The following is a 23,905-nucleotide window of genomic DNA, read 5'->3' as shown; positions in this document are numbered from 1 at the left end:
CCATGCTCTTGAGGTCAGGAGGGTGATTAAGGGCTTTGCTAAATATAGTCTTAAAATATGCCTTCAGAATCTATTCATAAGAAAGCTTGATTGCTTATGATGTCTATTACTCTCTATTCTTAGTGGAAATGCAGACTGCTTGTTGCATTATATATTATTATAATCATAATACTTAGCATATTGTGTATTACTATAATCACAATATGAATGCCTAAAACTAACCTAGGTTTCTTTATCCTTCTCTAAAGGAGATTAGTTTTAAATCCATCCTTCTCTTTATGACAATCAGAATTGCAATTTTGTGTCAAAAAATGAGAACTTTCAGTATTTAGAAAAAACACTTTATAACAGTATCAGTCTTCAGGGAGTGTGAGGCAGATGTACATAATTCAGGCACACAACAAAGTCAATACATATAAAGACCTGGTATTAACTACAAAGACCTACTCTATTCTAAAACTCATCCATACATACTAAACTGCACAAAATTCTGCATCAACTAGGCAATAAACATATTATTTTTATTAAATCAAAACATGTAATTGTCCATTCCAATTCTACATTTTTTAAAAACAAAAGCTGTATTCAATACTACTGTGAGATACTACACATATTTAAAAAGAATACCAGGCAAAGAAGGATAGACACTAGAAAATATGTTTTCTAAAATTCACAGAGTGTGAACTGAATTCAAACTCATGTGAACACACAAATTAACTAACCAGGAATATTCCACAATAATTAATCAAAACTTCATTGCACTTGTAAAGAATGAAGTAATTTGTTAGCTCTTAATTGGAAAAAATAAAAAGGACTCTGAGAAACTGTATTATTTTATTGGTATACTTAAAATCATTGAACACTGTCATGACACAGCATTTGTAAGACTGGCAGTAATGAAAAAAAACATTTGGCAATATAATGAATTCACTATTTAAAAAGAAATATTTTTCACTCCAAACGCAAAGCTAAGTAACTGACATAGAGGAGTTATTTGCACAATTAATTCCTTATTACAAAATTCAGATCTGAGATTAAGCCAGTGAAGTACAACAATCCCCTTTTATGCTGCAGCAAATTTTATAAACGGAAGTAATTTTTGCTTTCAAATTTTGATCCACTACCTAAAATAAATAAATGTTTCATTTTGTCTCAAATGCTCTAACATTCTTCTTTAAACCAATTTTTTTTTTCAAATTTTACGTTTTTTCCACTCTGGCTTGTCTGTTTCATCATCTTCTGGTTCCACTTCTGCAAAAACTGTTTTTGGTTGTGTTCTAGAAAACATTAAAAAGATTAAAATAGTGGTCAGACTACAAGACTTCATCGGAAACTTCATCAGACAGGCACTAGACACAAACAAGGTATGTATATATATATACAGATATATACTTTATAAAAGAGCATTCTAGACTCACCCATTTTTATTTTTGACATTAACATATCAACTAACCTTCTGAGAACTGAAGAAACCTGCGGCTCACAGGTAAACAACCATAACAAACACACATATTTTGCAAGTATTATTTCCTCATCAGCTTACAATCATTATCTGTATTCCATGAATAAAATTAAAATTGAAGCAAGAAAAAATTACATTTAATTCAATGCTAGAAACCTGGAGCCACTGGTCTCCTCATTCCATGACTTTTTAAAAAGAAACCTCCATTTTGATACACTGTAGTACGACAGCAGCCAGGAAGTGAAAACAGAGCAGCTAAGCCAGGTTTCTGGCTAAGTCTGTGCATGAAAAAAGCAGCTTTCCCTCTAGAGACTTTATCCAGCACTACTGAAACATAAAAAAACCTAATGATCTTCATATGACAACACAGTGTATCCTACAGTCAAGCTTGATGGTATCAATTCCTCCACTGTTTACTTGTATTTTAAATACCACTTAAACTTTATAAAAATAATTATTGATTACTTTTTAAATGAACACGGTATCAAGTAGCAATTCAATAAACTGTTTGGACATTCAGTTCCCCTGTTTTACACTTTAGTCACTGCAGGGTCCCCTCTTCCAACTTAATTCTCAGCACAATCACTGCAGAGCTGAACCTCCTGGATTACCAGTGCTGGCTGTGCTCAACTTCTCGTTAAAACAGACATGTCAAAGCATAAAACACAGCCAAGGCAGTCATCATCTCATTAATGTATTAATTAATGTTTTTACAGCAGTCGAAGGGTGTGAAATGCCATTATTATAACATATATAATATATAAAACAACTATAAAAAACCCTACAAAATGCAAAAATCTTAACAATATTGTGTCTGCCTTACATAACACAATAGGCATAATTCAATGCTGCCTCTGCCTTCGAAGAGTAATAGCAAGCAATCACCTATTAAAGACCAGGATTCTCCACTTCTTAAATATGTGGCACAAACAGATTTCAATTCACTAAAACTAGTAGCTCCCCTTAAATACAGGATCTTTCTATTGGCCTGCCTTCTCCTTCATCCTCCAAGCTTGCCATGGAGGTAAGGAACACACTAAGATGTCCCAGAGATGGCCCTGCTGCTGAACTCTCACTGGCACATGGTCCCTGGGTGCAGGTCGAAGGTTCCAGTACCTCCAGGCAGACCTTGTACCCAGATGAGGACCTATACTACGGAAGTTAGAGGAGTCATTTTACCGTCCATGGAAATTATGACTAAGATTAAAAAATATTTTCCAATTAAAATATTTCCTTAGAAAATAGTTACATAAACTCTACCTAACCCATCACTGAAGAAGGATTTTTTTTTAAAAAAAGGGGGGAAAAAAAATCAACATTCCATCCAAAACAGACACCAGGGATGAAGGCTTTATTGGCTGAAATATTGAATTTTGTTAGTTACTGAAGAAGAAGAATGCATGGAATCTTCTTCTCCTTTTTTCAGAACATACTGACAGAAGTTTATTCAGTCCATTTTGACACTGTACCTTCCTTTTAATACAATATATGAAAGGTATCTAAATAGGATCACATCACTACTGAGATGTTCATTAGTAAAGTGCAACTAATCAAGTGCAAATTATCATTTCTTACCATAAACCTGCAACTGCCATAATTTGGACAGAAATTTCCAGCTTAGAAGAAAAAATAAGTTCATGAAACAAGCAGCAGAGTCTACGTTTTTTCCAGGATAGGAGTGGCACACAAAAAAAGTCAGAAACTTCAGCTAATCTAAGTGTGCTACTGAGTGCAGCAAAACTGGGGGTGGGGGGAGAAGGAAAAAAACCCCCGTAGCCTAATGTAGCACTATCCAGCTAAAGCAATAACATACAGAGGAAATCAAGTCTGCTTGCTACCTCGCTTTTTTTAAATTACCATGAAATAGCTGTAGCCTCAGCTCGGCTGAAATGTAAACTGTTCCACCTCCAGAAGCTATGCAGCCATAACTAGGGCACCTAGGGTGATTCATATGCCTGACCATTTTATAACACTGTTTTTGTTATTGCTTTATCAGTAGTGATCATTTAATTTAATTTAAACACAAATTTTTCTGCTTAGTAACTGCACTAGAGGCTGCTAGCATAGTAGGACTTTGCTATATGATTAATATTTATACAAAAATTATCAAAACAAGTTTACTACTTAGAAGTACTTTTATTTCTGAAGGTTAAACAACACATGTGGAAAGCTGTGTTCTTTTCCCCATCAAATTTCTCAATTTTATTTACTCTTGACTTAAGGGGTTGATTTCAGTTCGTTAAGGATCTGCTTGGCAGATCCCATGGGAGACTGCTATGGAGGGCAAAGGGGCCCAAGGAGAGCTGATTGATCTTTGAGGGCAGTCTCCTCAAAACAGATTACACTTCATATGCAGAAAGCAAAGCTTGGCAGTAGCTTTGTATGGATGCACATGGATCTGACCAAGATGAAGTGTGAACCCCAAAAAGGAAGAACACAGACAAAGGAAGCAGGGGCAACCTTAGCCAAGAGGAACAGAGGCATTATGTGAACGTGTAGGAACAGAGTTGGGAGAGCCAAAGCTCAGCAGGAATTGAAACAGAAAAGAAACATGAAAGGTAACACTAAGGGCTTTTACAGCTACACTATCAGTCAAAGAAATGCTAAGGAAAATGTTCTTGATGGAGCAGGTAAACCACTAACACAGCATATAGAAAAGGTCAAGATACCCAAGGCTTTTTTTGGCTCCATTTTCCCTGAGGTCTGTCCTCACACCTCCAAGGACCCCCACATTACCAGCAGAATCTTTGTTAGGGAGTGAGACATTACCAAGAAGATGGCAGAGTGTATGTAGCTCATTGGACATGCAAAAATCCATGCTTTCAGGTGGGGTGGATCCACAGGTAGCCAGGGAGCTGGCCCATGTCATTGCAAGGGCACTCTCTCATCTCCCAGATAGCATGGTGACTGGGAGAGGGTCTCAAGGACTAGAAAAGGCAATCATCATCATCTTTGTGAAGGGCAAAAGGAGGATTCGAGGAACTACTTAATCTTATTTCCTAGGAAGGCTATGGAACAAATCCCCATGGGAGGCATTTCCAGGTACATGAAGGTGGAAAGGAACAGCCATCACGGATTTAGCAAGGGTATATTGCCCCTGCCAACCAGATTGCTATAACAGGCTGTCCAGAGAGGTGTTGTAGGATCTCCATCCTTGAGGACACTCAACCTCAGCTAGGCAAGCCCCTGAACAACCTGAATCTAATTGGACTTGAGCAGCCTCATCTAAGTGAATATGCTTTAAGCAGCAGCTTGGATTAAATGACCTCAGGCATTCCCTTCCTATCTGAATTATTCTGTGATCCTGTGTTTCCACATGACTGTCAGTGGAAACCAGTATCTCATACACTGAAAAATGCATTCCTATTGTGGGTTACAGGAACAAGCTGCAAACAAAAATGGGAAAGCAAACTAGCATGATTTATTTATACTATCCGTTTCTCTTTTATTTCAGTGGTTTTCAGCATATTCAGACATGCAGACCTCTAGAAAATTTCCAGAGGCCATGTAGACCACTTTAGAGTCACCATAATCCCTCTAGTTACGGGTTGTTTTTCTTTGTTGCCTTTCAGGGATCCAATAAAAGTAGCTCATTGACATCTGAGGATCATAGACTAGCAGATAAATAATACTACTGCAGCTAAACCAGCTGGAGATGACAACTGCATATCACAACATGTGACTCATGTCGAAGTAACTTTTGAAATTTGTGTTTATATTGCACTGAAACAAAGAAAAAAGACTTTAAAGCATGCTTGGAAACAAGAATCATGTCATAAAGGCTACTTCAAAACTGAAAAGTTAAGGTTTTCAGCATCAGGCCCTTTCTTTATTCTCTACCCCACCAACCACTCTGACTCTACTCTGAATCTCAGGGACCTACCTCTCAAAATTACCAATTTACAAAAATATATTTAGGGTAAATACATGAACACATGCCAACAAGGTCACTGTTACAAAACATTCTGTTCAGTTCTGATTTTTCAACTAAAGATACTCAAGAAACTACACGACTAACACTTCACACACTGGTACTGCCCTCGAGAAAAACTTCAGTGAACACAGCACAGCTATCAACTGTTGCTTCAAGTCATTCCTTTTTGCCTGGGACAAGCAGCAACGACAAAGACTGCAAAACAGGGGCAAAATTCACTGAACTGAAAGGTATTTTCAAGAATTCTGGTTTACCTTGGTGAGGAGGGAAATTTCACCCTCATCTTCCCTCTGGTACATAAGAGAGCTGCATCTGGGCCTGATTAGGCACTCAGCTACAATGCTTAGTAATTCCTGCTGATGCTTCAGAGGGACATCTGAAGTCATTATAGTATATCTGTACAGCTGTGTTAAAACAAACAGCTCACAAAGAATGTAATTTTCAAACATTTACAACTGATGCCTCAAGTTCCTTTCCTGTAGTTCTTTACTTGAAATCTTCAATCTGTCCTTCCTTTCCTTTCACTCCACTGGAACGGCTCTTGCCAAGGTTTCTAACAAGCTTTTTCCTGAGAAATCTCAGGATCTTTTCTTTATCCTCATCCATTATGACTTTTCTGCTGTGTTGATCACATCTTATTTGACACTTTATTCACACTGGGCTTCTGTGACATGTCATCTGATTAAGCATGTACTTCTTATCATCCCCAGTATCCTTTTCAGCAGCATCTGTTTTTTTCACCCATCCTTCTGCCTCTTACGTACTTCCCCCTCCTTTCTGGCTCAAATATCAGGAGAAATGGAAAGGTCATGCTAATGATAACAAGTTTGAAAAAATTTTCAAGTGATAAATAATGCAAATGGCTATTTGGCTTCAAGAATAAATCAGGCACCTTTAACTCAAAAAAAAAAAAGGATGCATTTTTACATAGAGTGCATAAACTAACAGCAGAAGTCATGTATTTCTTGTAAGATTTACTGAAGAAAGAATCATAGAATCATAGAATCATAGAATGCTTTCTGTTGGAAAGGAACATAAAGATCATCTTGTTCCAAACCCCCTGCCATGGGCAGGGGCACCTTCCACTAGACCAGGTTGCTCAAGGCCTCATCCAAGCTGAACACATATAGAGATGGGATATACTTCTCTGGGCAACCTGCTCCAGTGCCTCACTGCCCTATGAGAAAAGAATTTCTTCCTAACATCGAAACTAAATCCTCTTTTGGTTTAAAACCATTCTCCCTTATGCTATCACTATCTGCCTGTGTAAAAAGTTACTTTCCCTCATATACAATTAAAAAAGCATTAAATCAGTTATCTTATTCAAAATGACCTAAGCACTATGGATCAGGACCAAATGAACTCTAACCCAGTCATTTTATTTCCAGTTATGAAAACTGATTAACAAAAAAAATGAGCATTTCTTAATCTTCTTGGTCTAAAATTATTTAGTAACTATCACTGGAAAAAATTAAGTAACTATAGTTTCCTTAGACATCTTCTGAAGAAGGAGAATGAAGAACTTTATGTGAATTACCATTCATTAGACAAGACGAGACCAAAAGCCTTGTCAAACAAAAGATATATCAAGTGGATAGTTTTATACCATGTTTAAGTGAAAATTTACTACAAGAAATGTGGAAAAACTGGTAGCAGAAGAATAAAGTAGTAAAAGAATAAACATCATTTAAAAAAATGAAACATACTGGATGTATGGTTTTTAGGCCTTAAGACAGTATGTAATTTTAAGTACATATCAGAATTTCACCTTTCTTAACCCTACAGTAAATCTTATGCTATAGCTAAAGCAGCTATCCAGTATACAAACCAGTATTACGTGATAATTTATATCAATTATCTGCAATTTGCATATCTTATGAAATATAAATCTGTAAGTAAAACCATAAGATGCGTTATATACAGGTTAAATATACATGCCCTATAAAGTCACACATAGGATATAATTATTACAACTTTCTGTGGCTGATAATATAGACCCCCATTTCTGAAACTTAAGAACATAACACAATAGTTTCTGCATTTCAGTGTCTTAGCCAATAATAACAACAATAATAATAATAATAATGATAATTTTTAAAATGCTGTTTGCATAGAGTACATACTAAAGTCAAGCTTTTAAAGCAAGGATGATGGCAGCTTTACTAGCATGAGATTTATCAGCTGACAAAACCATGAAGGCAGCATGCTGCTGGCTGCAGTCCAATTCCCCCACATACATATCACCGTCTGGTGTGTAAGTTAATAGCAGTCTGGACTTGCATCCTGCCCACTTCTCAGCCAGCTCTCTTCTTCCCCTGCAGCCACATCTTTAACAAGGAACTGTAATGAGATCTGGCCACCTGACACAGTAAGACTCCTGTAACACAGCTTTGTTTTAAAACTTTCATGTCTACTATGCTGCAGGTGTCAGGGATGAAACTTAATATGCAATCAGCGAAGTTACTAAGATACTGAGGTATCTATCTACCGGACGGAATGTGTGATTTACTTTTGAGCATGGATACCTCAAATAAAACCAGATGCCTACACATTCCAAGTATATTTCATCTCTAGCAAACATGAACTCTCAAACAATTAAAAATCAATATTTAGCATATTCATTACAAAAACTGCTAGAGAATTAGGCTTTCCAATATCCCTTCTTTGGTACCAAGAGCGCACTGGTTTGATGTACAACATCAAATGCCATACTTATCCATTACCAGCATGCCATACTTATTAACTGTTCAGCCAAAGCCAGGCTGGCTCACTGACATTCTCAAGCTGCTCTGGAACAGCAATTTAGTTGTTTTTGTGAACATGTGGACCAAGTCAGAAAGCAAGTGTCACCATTAGAAATAAGCTATGATTCTTAATATATTTCAAGTTTCTGGAAAGAGGTGGTGATTGTTTCACTGCAGAGCTAAACATCAATAAAGTAAGTAGTCAGTAAAGTACTAGCGCATGTACAGCCTTGGAGATAGAACACTGGGTTGCAAAAAACAAAAACAATTCATTACTGGCAGACTGTTCTGTGAAGACTATTTCATGCCTTCAAAATGTTTTCCTTACGCATTTTGAAAACACTACTTGACAGATTATTTTGTGTAAAAAACCCATCAATGATAATAAATTGTGACAATGCCAGTAATTTTTAAAGTGGTACTTTCTGTTCAGTAGTATGAAACGCATTCATTTAGCACTTATTTTAGTATTATTGTGAATGTATTTATTTAATTGTTTGAAATACATTTATTTTTAGGAAAAAAACCCTTTGGCAGAAAGCATTCTAGAAGCATATTGCACAATTTTCATTGTAACACATACATACAAATACCACATTCACACATACCATTTAAATTGAGTAAATCGCCATCTGTGGGATTACTAAGATATTACTACAAAAATCTTGATGAAGCTCTTTAATTTATGTAACTGAAAACTTAGTTCTTTATGCTGAATTTTTGGTAGGAGATTTTATCGGTGCAATTTTTAATATTGCTTTACCCTTAAAATTTGCTAATTCAAGCAGTTACGCGGGTCCTCATGTAGGAAACTTTCAGATAAAACTTACGACAGCCAAGAAACCATCTAGAATATGCTGTCATAACACCAAATACTTATTCTGAAGGTCTAACCTAAGAATCAGTTAGAACTAGAGGGTATATTGGAAAATCATCCCATTATGTCAATGCGACAGTACTCTATTAAAAGATATACTGCAATATCAGACATTGATTAGAAGATTCTAAACTCTAATAACTTAGAAAGCTTTAAAATAACTTTCTAGCACTGAAAGGTACATTTTAAAAATGGAAATGTGAAATTTCAGTAACTTAACCTCCTGTAAACTCTCGTCTTCATAGAAGTGTATGGTATACTCTTGGTTTACGTATTTGTGGCAGCAATCCAAAAAAGGCAAAGTATACCACTAAAAACATCTCTTTTATTTTTACTGAACTCTCACTGGTCTCCAGAAATATTACTTGTGTTTTAAATTGTTTCCTTACTTAGCATATGCCGGAGCAACCCAGTATGGATTCTCCTCCGCTTCCTTTGCGTGACGTAAAATAGCCTCTCGAGGGTTGCTATCATCTGTCTTATCCAGTGCAATATTCTTGACTATATATGATGACAGGGTGACTCCATGGGTTCCAACACGCCCACCCCGACCTGAAGCAAAAGGAGAAAAATACTTAAGAAATATGAAATGTCTGTAACAGTGGTCTGGTACAAAGAAGTTATTTAGTACTACAGGAAGAGTCTAATTTCGAGCTGCGTTCATGCAAGTGTTTTACTGATTATATAACTCAGAGTAAGTCACTGTGATTATTAATTTTTTGCAGGCTAGCACTCCAATCATAGACATCAAGGTCTTATGGTGCTGGACACTGCCCATACATCTATAGGGTAAAGACACCACCCAAAAAGGTTTGCACACAAACTGAAAAAGATTGCAGAACCAAGGCATGATGTCCCTTTGGCATACAACAGTCCGAAATGATTATGCCTAGATTACCTGCTCCTGCTACTGGAGGTTCAGGTTTGTGAGACTTCAGGGGGTCCAGCCTATCCTTCTCCAGTTGTTTCCTGGTGCTTCGTTGTCGTGGCTCACGGAACATTGGAAGTGCATGGGCTGAAGGGTCACAGTTTGGAGAAAAAAAAAAGTTAGAAATTCCATCTCTTTTTTAAGGTTTTAAATACAAAGACTTGGATTCTTTCTTGCAATGGAAAAGGTGGCAGGAGCAACCTCCTAGTTCTTCCATATACAAACAGTGGTCCACTGAGGTGTACTTTGGAGGGTTTCTTTCTGCTGAATTTTTCGAAGATGAAAGCAGCCAGATACCAGGGTTCTTTCAGGCAGGAACCTCTCATCTGAAATACTGTATGCACAGCTTATGCATATTTAATTCATTCCTCTGTCATTCAGTTCTCAACATTAGCATTGTGACCAACCAGTTCCTTTTTTCTGAACTTTCATGTTTCTACAGCTTTCTCATGTTCTAAGAACATGACAAAGCTCTTGATACATTCTTGGATCTGAAACAGTGTGGGGTGGAAACCACTCAATGACTCCAAATGTAATTTTATGCATATAAAGTCACAATCACGTTCCTTCTTAATTATAAGATTAATCACCATTGGAAAAATACTCATAACTGAGACAATTCGGCTAAATTCTCAGGACTGAAAACTTACTTTTCCTCATAAACGTGTTACAGCACCTTCAATCACAGTAATGGTTTAGGTCCACTCAGACAAGAAACTCATTTGTCAGCAACAAAGAAGTATCACATTGAGGGACATGGTTTTCTTGATGTAATGTTTAGCTCTCATTCAGATGTGCTCACTGCTGCTGTTTCCCAAAATGTGGGAAACTGTGTAGGGGTCAAACAATCCAACAAAGACTAAAAATAACCAAAAAATCTTAAATGTAGGAACCTCATCTCTATATTGAATAAAAAAAACAGAAGGCAGCATTCAGGGACCTGAATCAGTTCGAGTTTTCAGCTTTTTTCTGCAAGCCTGCTCAACTTATTAGACTGAGCAAAGTCACAGTCAGGTGACACAGCAGCAAACTCCTGGAAACAAATGTTTAGGTTTTATTTTTGCAGATTTCATGAAGTATGAAATGCCTGGGACAATTTTCTGGCAAGCACTAAGCTTGATCAGTTTCCATAGCACATCTCAGGTGACTAATGCACAGATTCAAGCTTTTGCCATTTGTGGAGTCAAGGTTGTCTGAGGGAAACCCAAGCTGTGTATTCCTGTGTGTCAAAAGTGATACTTAATCCCTTGAAACAACATTCCTACATTTTAAGTAGCCATTACAGGCAATTCTGATATTAAAGAGTAACTAAAGTCTAAAGAAAAAAGTGAAAAAAAAAAGATGAGAAGGGAAAAAGGGATTGGTTCACATTGCAAAAGCACTTCAGAGATCTTTAGTTCTTCCCAGTTCTATTTCTAAACTTAAAAGACAGACATCTAACCTCTTAAAAGCTTCCAAAATATGCAACAAACTTAAAAACTTGCTAAGCAAATCCTTAAAACGTTTTTCTACATTGCTTCATATGAAAGCATCCTTATCTAGTTTCAAAATTACGTGGAAAAACCAGTTCAACAGCTAGAACTCAGTGATAAAATCATGAATCTTTGCATAATTTGGACCTGTATCATTCAGTGACATCTATAAATGCCATTGAACACACAAGTTCCATTGAATTTTTAGCAGAAATTTTTTTTAAAAGTCACAGAAGTTCTTTACGGTGTAGACACAGTGCACACAAAATGTTACACTCAAGGGGGTTGTAAGGATGGATTGAGAAGAGCACCCAAAGAAGATAAAAATCCCTGATCTTTGGCAGCTGCTACTTACTTTAGCCCAAAAACTGGAGCTGGACATCTGCAGCAGTGGGGTAGGTTGGAGACAGCTGCAGCTGGAAAGTACCTGAGATGGGAACCCAGAACCAGAGTGCCTTGATATGGGTCTAGTTACCAAGACTGCCCAAACTTTCTCATTCTAAAGCTTCTTTTTGTTTATTATTGCTTTTGTTTTACAGAAATGGTTTTAGTATTTGTAAAACCAAGACTACTAGAAATCAGAGCTGAATACAAACACCATGGAGCTGGAAAGGGATGAAGAGAAGCAAGACAACACAACTGTGTGACTGTTCTCATTCCACATGAGAAAACACTATGCTGGGTAATGCTAATGGGGAGGGCCAAAATCTCTCAATCAATCCCCTCATCCCATCATAAAATTTGTTCTTGGGGCAGATCACTAAACAGTTTACAGTAACAAAGACAACTACTCCCTATTCATCAGTGAGTCTTAATATGAATACAAGGTCTTAAAAACTCAGAGGCTAGAGATAGTTAAGCTATTCAAAACCATATACAACTCTGGGTATGTTATAAATTTTAAAAAATCCTTTGAATTTGTACAAGACCTATCTCTCAAGTCTCTGATTTTGTCACTGGTACTGTTAATGTTCTCCACATGGCAAAACTCTTCCTAAATCCGTCTACACTCCACAATTTAGTCATTCAAAACTAAAGACTTGAGAAAGTTCTGAAATTTTTGAGGCTTTTGGGTGCACCACAATCTAGAAATCAACCATTAACAAAGTTACAGAGCATACAGAATATATATATACCTTTCCGGTTGTGCAAGGCTACAAAAAATTTGCATGAAGCACCAATATCTCATACTGATGATCAATGCTTAAAGAAAGACTGCAACTTTTTAAGGGGAAAATACGAAGCTTAATAATCTGCAAACAATTTCAAACCTAAGAAAGAGCTAAGGATGCTGCTATAAAGATATGTTTTCCTTACGTGTTATAATGTAATCCTGTGTAAGAGTCTCTGCTTGTCTCTCTTTTCGTTTTGTTTTGACCACACATAATTTTGCTCCCCTAGGAGGAAACAGAGCAGTTAAGTTGGCCTGTTTACATCAAACAGAAACCAGTTTTTATTCAAGACAGTCTCAACAAAATTATACAGCACTTTAAATATTCATGAATGTGTGTATCTTTGCCTGTTCACACACATGTGAAGGAGAGCAGAGAGATTATAGTGTTTCTGTTACAGAGCGGTTTACATGACATGCAGAAATAAGGGTGGAAGATTCATTTCACACTTCATTTGTCCACAGTACTTATAGTGTGCACATTGAAAGTGCTCCTCTCCAAACATGGGCATTGATTTGCTCCTAATATTCTTCCTAAGCAGCAGAGGTGGCAGTTATCTAACCAGAAGTGTCTGTAACACTGCAGCAGGAAAGATTGCATAAGCTTGGCAGCAAGATTGGTTTAAACTAGTGGTTTTCCTCCTCATGGTAAATTCCAGGGAAAAAACGGACACAAAACTGCAGTGGGGCTCTGTGGTCTGTGCCTAGGAGACTCTAGCTGCTCTCTGGAGAAGGGTCCAAATAATGGTGACCAACTCTCTTGTTCTCTAAACTGACAAAACCACAAAAAATAAAACTTATTTCTGCTAATCTTGTAAACCAGAGTTTATCTTCACCTCCAAGTGTCCAGGTCACAGTAAGTATCCAGAAACCACAAACTGTAATACAGTTTGGTTTTGGATGCCAGCAAAACAAAGATGAGTGCATATAAGGTAAGAACATTGTATTTATACCACTCAGTATCAATGAAGTACACATTTACTCCCTGCTAACAGGAAGGAAGCATGCCTCAGTTCAGGTAAAAGCAAATTAATCACAAGACAAGTATTTATAGACTACTTAGGCCCTCTTCATTCCAGGTTGACAAGTCACCCTCTGATAAATCACTAATAACTAAATCTCTAATAAATCACTAACACTTTTCCCTTTTCCTTTTTACAAGCAAAATCCACATGTGATAAGTGGGGATGGGGGAGAAGACCAGAAGAAAGATGGAAATGTTCTTCCTTGGTTGGCACCTTCTCAAATTGAGTCTTTCGGTATTACTTCACCAACACTGAAATTTAATGCTTCTAAACAAGATTTTTACATCAGGAAATAAATATACATTAAAAAGTATCCATTCAGTAACACTACCTCAGCAACCTCCAAGAGATAGGATAAAAGGGTGGTTATTCTTACTGCAGATTTCATGAAATTAAAAAATGAAAGTGTCTGTAAACTCAGGTAGAACAGCCAGCATACTGCACCATGAAAAGCCCAGAGGAAAATACACCGCTTCTCAGAAGCAAACATTTTGGGTTATTTTTTCTCTTTCTACTGTTGTTAGACAAGTAAAACTGCAAGACGAATGTTACTGGACCAGTTTTTCTCACTTCTTAGTATAATCACTGAATCACAGAATCAGGCTAAATTTGAGAAAAAAAGATAATTTTCTTAATCATAGAAGATACTTACGTACCTTTGGCTTTTGACAGGATCATAGTACACTTTGGCTAAACCATTTCCAGTACCAACCATGATCTGGTTCAGCTTGGGATGCCAAAGGCAACGCACAACACTCTGAAACAAAGTGACATATTGACAGTTAGTTGGTCATTCATCTAGATCTTAGAATTAACATTCACATTGTCAAAGTGGATCACATTGTATTAGGAACAAGTGTAAGCACATGAACGAATATGTGAATATGTGAATGAACAGAAGTTCCTCTTCAGGGAGTGACAACACATGGATGTAGGCAGAGAAGGAAGTGGAAACTGGTGATAGTGTGATAATTAGTGGTTTCCATAGACTAACTGCCCCACAGTCTAAATGAGAAAAATGGAAATGCTAAGTTAGAGGGATTTGAAGGAGAACAATAAAGTGCTTCAGATTTGATATACAGTGATCCAGGCCTCCATGACTTCTGCATTTTTATTTTTAAATCTTAATTCTCCCACTTTGTTCATTGCTTTATCTATTTTTGCCTTTTTCTCATACACTGCTGACCTTTCACTTGCTGACTGCAGAAACAGAAGAGATGCTGATTTTCACTCTTGCTTCTTTCTTCCCCACAACACTAAGAACTTGGTATTTGTAGCCAATGTCTCACAGCACTGTCACCCTTCTGGTCAGCAGCGAAACTCATTTTCAGACATTAAGAGTATTGTTTCTTTATATACACAGTATGGTTCTCCATATGACTTTGAATCCCCATGTGATCACTGTTTTCCATCTGATTCAGCAGGTCAGCACAGAAACTCAAAGATTCGAGCCTCTGACTCAAGACAGACAAAGTGGGAACAATATGCCAGAAAGGACAACCCATCTCATAACAAACACAAAACCTGTGTGTGCATCTGACTAAACTGGGGGGGAAAGAATCTGTTCTTGAGAGAGAGTAATTCTTTAAAGGGCTTTTGTCCAAGGCTGAAGTCGGTTTGCACCACTTATGTAATAAACATCAAGTTGCACCATCCTGTTAGAATTTAATGGAAAAATGCTCCTTTTCCTAGCCTTCCACCCCTGCAGCTTATGACTTCCTCCTCAATAGCCAGGAACAGACTCTTCGAGTGAATTAATAATTTAATACTCAACCATTATCATTCATCTGTCATTGAAGTATCTATACAAAATTATTTTGTTTCACACAATATAGCACATGGAATTCACAAAATGGGAACCACAAATGTCTTAACAAGAGAAACACAGGAAAGATAAAATATAATCAGGGGTGTAATACAGCCCTACAACCTGTGAGATAAGAGCTATCTGACCTGGAAGAGAACGGCTATGTATCAGCTCTAGTGACTCCTGGATCACTTCCCATTTCATGTTCCATACTATTTCTGTTTTCTGAATTTAAAAAATATTGAAAAAATTCTGAGGCTTATCCAGACATCATGAATCAGAACTTCACACAAGATGATGGATGACACTCTTCTGAGCTGTTTTTCTAGTTTATGTTCTTGTTTAAGAATAAAAACCCAGTGAGATGAATTTTCTTATAAAGTTCCTGAGCAAAACAACCTTCTTCTACATAGATACACACACATTATACCCTTCTCATTTACTTACAAGCACAAATATACCTGGCTTGTTAATTACAAGACAACTAAAGAACAACATTTTTATGAAGCACAAAGTAAATTTCTGACAATGCATTATGTCCAGGATTCCTGCCACAATACAAGGTTACTAATAAGTTGTTTGATTTAAGTAAGAGAGTCTTACATACTGTTATGTGGAGCTCAAAATGCTAAAGTAACTGTAAAACACCAAAGCTAATATCAAGCATTGAAGGTCAAAGGTGGGTGGCCTTTTCTTTTATTAATATTTATTGCATGTGTTTAGCCAGCCTTTTTAAACTCTGTAGTTAATGTGGTTCTCCACTTTCTACTGTCAAGTAAATGTATTTTATAGCATGGTAGTGGATACCAGCCAACAAAAACAAGCTTGAGACAGTGTGGCTCAGCGCTGATGGGGCTTGCTAAGTTTCTAACTTGTCAAACATGCACAGCACACTTAAAACCACCATGGCACGTGCTACAAAGCAGGCAAAAGAAACTGCCATTAAATGTAGCCCTATAAATCTTCTGAAACCGTAAAATGTCCCCAGAATACAATTTGTTAAAGACTAAACAAACACAAGCTCTGAACATGCAATTAATTTTATTAATCCATTAGCATATAAACCTACTTTATAAGAAATAATAAAAACTACTTATGCAGTTTTCAGATTATTTTAGAAATTGACAATACTTTAAAAATACCTAAATACTGAATCCCCGAACTATACCCTAATAAATTTTCCCAATCATATTATTCTAAAGAAGCAACAATTCTAATCAACTATACAATAAAGAGATCATTATAGACTAGGTCTTAACATTGGGAGGGATGGGTAAGGAGAATCTTTATCATACAAAAATAATTAACCCTTGAAGAGCATTTATCCTTTGATACATCTAACTTCCCTACTGTTTACACTTAGATTAAGGCAGGTAGACATCTTTATCACTGGAAATGCTAAATACCAAATTCCAACTCAAAGCAGGTCCTACCTCCCAGCTCTCCAGGCAAATAAGTGTGTTAACTGCTGAAAAAGAAATGTTTTCCTCTCTTGGCCTACCTGTGCATGCAGGTAGATACCCAACAACTGACACTGAATTTTATACAACCACAGAAGTTGTGGAGGGAGTTCTAGAGTTGGAAGGGAGTTCTGGAGATGACTAATTCAACCATCCTGGTCCAAGATGGTAAATTATGACATACATCACAGGATATCATCCAGTTTGTTTTTTAATATTTCCAAGGATGGAAGCTCTACAGCCTCTCTGGGCAATCTGTTTCAATCTACAACCAGCCTCACACCAAAAAAAAAAAAAAAACACACAAAAAAACAAAAAACACAACCTCCCAAACCATTTTCTTATGTTTAATGTCCCGTGATCAGTTTTGTGCCCATTACCTCTTGTCCTGTCACTGGGCAGCACTGAGCTTTGCTTTGCTTGCTTCACGTTCCTGTGCCCCTTCCAGTATTTACACATAAAATCCCACATAAGCATCCTCTTCTCCAACCTAAGCAATCCTAATTCTCTCAGTCTTTCCTTCTGTGCCAGATATGCCAAGCCTTTAATCATCTTTACAGTATTCTATTCTGTTAATCTATCTCTTACACTGGGAGATCAGAACTGGACCCAGCACTACAGATGTGTCTCTCCAGGGCTGTGTCATGGGCTTCTTGCTGCCACTTTCTGTTTCTCTGAGGTGGAGAAAGTATTTGCCATTCTACAGGTGCCTATTAAAAATTGCTTGTTTCATTTTAAGGTTGTAGTCTGCAATGAAACCCAACATAAACAAGATGGTACTACAGTTTTCCTTGTCCCTGAGACAGCAGTTCAGGCTGGAAGCAATAGCCTCAGCAGTTAAGAGCAAACTGAGAGCTCTCACTCCACTTACCGAGATGGTTTCATGCTTGGTAAGAGAAGTAAAAGAGTAGGGAATTAAATTGCCTATCCTTGCTTTATGGAAACCTAGCAGAAAAGACTTGACTAACAGTAGTAGTGGTTGTTAGGAAACCCCACGGTTACAGCTTCAAGAATCAGAAAATACAAACACAGGAACAACAAAAAACCCCTTCAGTTAACAAATTTTAGATAGCTTTGTTTTGCAAATGGAAAATAATCTCTTGTAACAAATCAGAATGACAAAATGCAGAAGGTATCATCCCCTAAACATCTTCAACATTTGGCAAAAAGATATCTGCAATGGCTGGGTGTTTCCAACACCATACTTCTGGAGCATGAAGCCCTGGAAGCCTGACATAAAAACTCTGAAAATAATTTTTCCATGGAACTGATGTGGCCAGCTTTGTGACTATAAGACAATTACAAAAGATAATTACTAGTTACAATTTAAAAGCTCATTGGTACTTCTGTTGTGGCAAAAGCACTAAGTTCTTCAAAGGAAATCAATCTGAAAAGTCTTTGACAATATCTATTGCATATACACAATAGCTTGGGAAATTCTGGGAAAAGATTGTGAAAATACTTATGTGAAGTCAGGCAAGTAAAACATCAAAAATGTTAACAGAAAGAGAAACACTCAAAATTTACATTCTTCATTGTCACTGTGAAAGAGGTTAGAACAGATTCAGTGGCTGTTATTGATAGTAGGCCTTTGTAATTATTTTCAGGTGACTTGACTGTCTTGTAATACTGACTTAAACCGAAAGCCAATTAAAAAGTTATCTATAAAATTTTAAAGACATGGGCTTTTGCCATCAGGATGAAAATGTTCATATTCTTAAACAAATGTCTAATAATATAAGAACATATTACTGATTATTCTTGAAACTAGTCTAACCGGTTTTCTGAAGTTCCTATGCTATTGTTTTAAATTAAAAACTTTATTTGAACTATACATAATTTTTACTATAATTTTAGACTACGAGCTATACTCACTTCGGACTTACAGTTCTTTTCAAATAAACTTCAGGTTTAGATAATTTTACTCATAATATGTTAAAAGCTTAATAACATGTGGTAATCTCTCAGGTTTAGATAATTTTACTCATAATATGTTAAAAGCTTAATAACATGTGGTAATCTCAATGTGGTAAAACTCAGATACATAGAAAGGTGGCAGCCAAAGCGATGACAACAGTACTTCCCTGTGTATTACTCCACCTGCATTCCTTCCCAGCCCATGCACAGCTCTGGGGTGGTTCCTAAACAGTGTCACCCCTAAGAGTATGTTCTCACTTGTGTTTCCCTTTGTATCCTATAAACAGAGCTGCTACTGCAGGTAAACAGTAAACTACACCAAATAATTTTCCTGTTAGGCTATTCTCCATCTGGGTTAGCCCATTAGGCAACTACACACACAAGTCTGTTGGCACTATGAACGTAATACAGTGCTCTGATGTGAGTTAACAGCAGTGTCTCTAAATGAGAAACTGAAGCCTGAAACATAATTTTCTATAACTGAACGAGACACTTACTCTGGTCTAGAAATATACCCCTGTGTTTAACAGGCAAAGTGAATAATAACCAAAGCAGATTTCTCAGCAAGCAAAAGCTAATTACTTCAACTGAAACTGTCCAGAGCACTTGGGCAACACCCTGACAGGAGTAAACAATGCAGAGAGGGCATTTTACAAGGTCAGCAAGAAAAGATTAAAATGATTTGTGGCATAGGAATGGAAAATTTACCCCCTAAGATGAAACCATGAAGCTGGTAAGGTCATAAAACTACAGACTGATGTTAAGAACTAAAAGATTTCACCTGGACCTTTGCTTATGAAGATGGTTCAAGACTGCAGCAGTGAAGGCAAAATTTCAGTTCCCTTGCCCACACTTCAGGTAAAAACATCCAGTTTTAGAGTGTGCGCAGAACTGACCCAGGATGGGAAGAGTACTCTCAGAGAGGTCAGTACACGTTGGAGGCAGGAAAGAAAGGAAAGGTTAATAATTTCTGGTGAAAAGGACTATGAATGGTTAGAGATGTTTCACACTGACAGTGATTATGTGGACTGTGAGAAGCTTTGAGGGGATGCACTGTGGAAAACATATATAAAGCATATAAAGAAAAAAGAACTGAGTCAATGCAGCAAGTGTTCATAGTTCTAACATATTATAGAGTATGTATAGCCTTCACATAAATGTTACTTCTTAGGGCTAAAAAATTTTCCTGCAAAATTCCAGAGTCTAAGCGGTCACTTAATCTCACTATTATCTTTTGAATCTACCAAATTGTGAAGTTGCCCATTACATAACAAAATAATGAGAACATATATAAAGAATGTGTCTTGAAAGTATTATTCTCCTCTATCCTCTTTCACTCTGCTGCAAGAGAGTTAAGGAACATTCAGATTACTCTCCATCACTGCCTTCTTATTCCAGTACTAACATTTTATATGCGTGTGAGCTCATGCTGTACAAAAGCTTTGTTCTCTTATTTTGTGCATTTCAGTTGAAACTTTGGCTAATATCCTACAAACCATAACTACCTTTATATATATCTACAAACCTCAAGATATACTTTTGTTATTAGCAAATTTTATTAAAGAGATATGTATGGAGGTCATAATTGGCTGCAAGATTGGAATGATATCAACTTTCACCATTTTCAAAAAAATTCCAAGAATGTTCATATTTCTGACATAAATAGGAATTACCATACACTCCTAGAGCACTCAGGTCAATGGCACTATACTCTCTCCTTGCCAATGCAAAATGAAGAGTAAATTATAGGGGCCATATTTTAAAGAGATATTTTAATTTCTTTTCCCTCCTTCAGGAGGTCTTACTGCTTCTCAATCAGACATTGTTTCCTTTGAAAACAACCTCTTCTCCTTAAAACAATTAAGTTTTAAGACTAAGTACCATGCAGCTGTCTTTGAAAATGTAAAGTGTATTTTCAGATAACATATGATAATGTATCAGCTTTTTCAAGTTCACTGGTAAAGCTCCTCCTGCCATGCAGAAAAGAAGAAAGAAGAATGTGCTTCCATATCAGTTATGCACTGTTGGAATAAACAATTTCCATTTTTCTTTCTTTTCACTTCATGTACAGATATTCACTCTTCTCTGATTGTTCTTGACTTGCTTATACATTTGCTCCAAAATGTCAGAAATGACTATTCAGTTAACTGCAGCTATCAGACTTTTAGGCTAAGTTCACTAAATTTATGTCTACTCCATGGCTATTAGCGCATGCTATTTAAATGAAAACCTTGACAAACAAATCTGCTTTGAAGATTGTATCTATCTACTTCCATCCCTACATAAAACCACCCTGATAGGGTGGAAATCTCTACTGAATAGCACTGACACACAGCTAATATTCCTACTACCCCTGCGGTAAGTGTGCAGGCAACATCCCACCTGTAAACTGGAAAAATCAAAAGTGATCTTGTAAATAACCACTGGAAAAAAATACTGCTGATTCCAGGTAAGTACTGAAAATGGAAAGGAAACATGATAATCCCTAGGCTTTCATGCATCTCTAACTGCTGAAGCAAGAATTCACAGGCATTTGATGTTTCCTTCACATGATGTTTCCTTTAAAGAGTTTTTTACAATTAAGATCACCGCCTCCCTAAGATCTTGCTTTATGGCGAACTTGCCTCCGGCTGCCGCAAGAGTGGAGCCCTGAAGAAAAGATACAAGGACTCCTTGAAACAACATCTCAGCCTTGACCATATTGATCACCATAACTGGTCTACTCTGGCCTCAAATCGGGAGGCCTGGAGACACACCATCTATAACACTGCTGTCTCCTTTGAGAACACACGCAGGACCACTCTCCAGGAGAAAAAGACAACGCAGAAAGAACCGTGTCTTGCTGAATATACCACCTAAGGAGTCTTTCTGCTGTGCCTTTTGCAATTGGATATGTCTATCTCGTATTGGCCTCATAAGCCACCAGTGTGCTTGTAACAAACGTGGATGGAGCCTTCCTAAATCTTTGTTCATGAAGCCTAGCCATGAAAAAAAAAAAATCACAATTAAGATGAAGTTCTCCAATTCCAAGGTGAAGTTGCTGATGTTCTGACAATTGTCTGAAAATCAGGTGCAAGTAAGAGAGTGCAGGCTTCACTCTCAGCTGTCCTTTCGTAGAGTGGCAGGTTTTCCTCCTGTAAAGTGCCTACAGTCAAAAATCCTTAAATCAATAGAAACGAGTGCAAAAGTAACCCATTATCTCCTACTTTGCTATTGGCAAGGTCAGGGAACAAGAGATGAAATGTCTCAGCGCTTTAGCAGAAGACACTAAACAGCAATAGAGGGAAGTGAAGAGCTTAGGTGGGACTTGCCTCACCAAACTTAACATGTCTACACCTCTAATCTTTAGAGATCTATTCTTCAAATATCTACAAACTTTCAACTCCCTTTACAGCTAATGGAAAGAAATAAGCATTTTACAGTGGCCTTCAACTAACCTATTTTAGAGGTCTATTTTGGGATGAGATAAAATCACAGTCTGAATGTGTTTATTTTTCTCTGTGGATTAGAAAACGAGCCTAGGGTGGCTGGATCAGCTGTAGACATCTATATTTGGTCAGGTGAATCCCTGCAGCATCCAGTGGCCAAAATAACCATATAAAAATCCCAGAAAACTAATGAAGATCTATACTGTGGCATGTGCTCCTTACATAAAACACTCCAGGTCAAGGATAAAGGATCCCAGGAGCCATATTGAATACTCTTAGTGAAGAAAAAATAAAGCCGATACAAACTTGTCTAATAAATCTTTAAAATCTTAGCTTCAAAGATCAGGTCTAGCTCTGGAGATATTTAAAAACTGAGTAGGGATAAACCAGAAACAAACTTAAGTTTACTCTTATTACTTACCCTTTTCCTAACCTACAATCTAATAAATAATTCCTCAGAATCTGTTCTGAAGCTATACAATAAAAAAGCAAAAAGAGCTGCTGCTCTAACAAAATATTTTTGGTCAGGAAAAGAAAAACTTAAACAAGCCTTCTCTCTCTCCTGTGTGCAAGCTTTGCTTCAGTGGCCGTGACGGTATGTGATGGGCTGTGTTTGAACAGCACTGCTTGGGTTTGCGGCACTGGGCTGTCCAGACAGTCAGATAAGTGGCATGTCAACGGGAAAGACAGCAAATATGTAAAGTGACATTCTGACTGTGGTCCTGACTCTGTAAGGACTGGTCACCCCAGCAGTGGTTAAATGGGGCTTTTCTGAGTGAAGTGAGTATTTATCTTAACTGTAATCTTTATAAATTCTAGTATTTCTTTAAAAAAACCAACAGTCTGTCAAAATCAGTGCAAGGATGCATGCAATTAGTTTATTTAGCATGTCTATTCTGTCTTTTCTCCTGTAAAACTCCTATATATTCATGGTAAAGAACTGCTTGTGCAATGCAGTATCTTTTAAACACATAGGAGCTTAAAACGTAACTAAACAATACTACTTCAGAAACCTGTATGAAAGAGCAATTACCTTCCAAATTAAGATTATCTGTTACCTAAGCCTATAGTTATACACCACTTATATTTGAGAGTAGTTTCTAACTTGTGCTGATTGAGGGATCAAATCTCAGTGTGCCTTTCAGCTTATCTTTTATTGTTCTGAAACTTGCACAACAATAAGTCCTTCTGACCTCAGTGATATGTCTTCCCAGAAGAGAAGGGGAATGTACAAAGTTACTTCAGAAAAAAAAATGCATTTATTGCATAGAATGTCTATGTCTTTGAATAAAACATGCAAACGTTCAGATGCTAACAGCTGGAGACAGCTTCCCACTGCCACAAGATCTTTCAACGACTGTTCCCCATCCCTCTTTGGTTACCTCCACTTTCAAACAATTTCTGCTATTAGGACAGGTATTAAAGTAGTAGCTTTTCCATTTTATAATAAAGGTGTGAAACCATTTAGAAACTTCAGGTATCTAGACTGCTGTACAGTAGATACAAATCGAGTCTTTGTACAAATTTTCATGGACATATTTTACATGGCTTACAGTGTTCATGGACCAAAAACTTCTCTGCCACTTTTTGTGAAATACAACCCAGCAATAATGCATACACCACTTGTGAAAAGAGAGGAAAATGTCTCAGAATACTCTAAAAAAACTCATGCTGACCTGC

At 37.1% G+C, this 23,905-nt stretch overlaps 1 protein-coding gene across 2 annotated transcripts in view; it reads right to left on the bottom strand.

Annotated features, from left to right (window-relative positions):
- Positions 1-500: 500 nt before the first annotated feature.
- The window catches only part of WDR70 (WD repeat domain 70), a 133,111-nt gene continuing 109,706 nt past the window's right edge, over positions 501-23,905 (bottom strand). For both annotated transcript variants that reach the window (XM_051772298.1, XM_051772297.1), the window contains exons 14-18: positions 14,270-14,370; positions 12,735-12,814; positions 9,916-10,032; positions 9,407-9,569; positions 501-1,277 (exon numbers count right to left, since the gene is read on the bottom strand). In XM_051772298.1, coding sequence (XP_051628258.1) covers positions 1,193-1,277; positions 9,407-9,569; positions 9,916-10,032; positions 12,735-12,814; positions 14,270-14,370 — 546 coding nt within the window. In that variant the 3' untranslated portion in view covers positions 501-1,192. The remainder of the gene's footprint in view (positions 1,278-9,406; positions 9,570-9,915; positions 10,033-12,734; positions 12,815-14,269; positions 14,371-23,905) is intronic.

Source organism: Manacus candei, unplaced genomic scaffold (assembly GCF_025592945.1).
Source record: "Manacus candei isolate 608988 ecotype Guabito, Panama unplaced genomic scaffold, ASM2559294v1 h1tg000152l, whole genome shotgun sequence".
Lineage (NCBI taxonomy): Eukaryota > Metazoa > Chordata > Aves > Passeriformes > Pipridae > Manacus > Manacus candei.
Note: the sequence above shows the minus strand (reverse complement) of the source record. Positions and strands in the feature narration are given on the sequence as shown.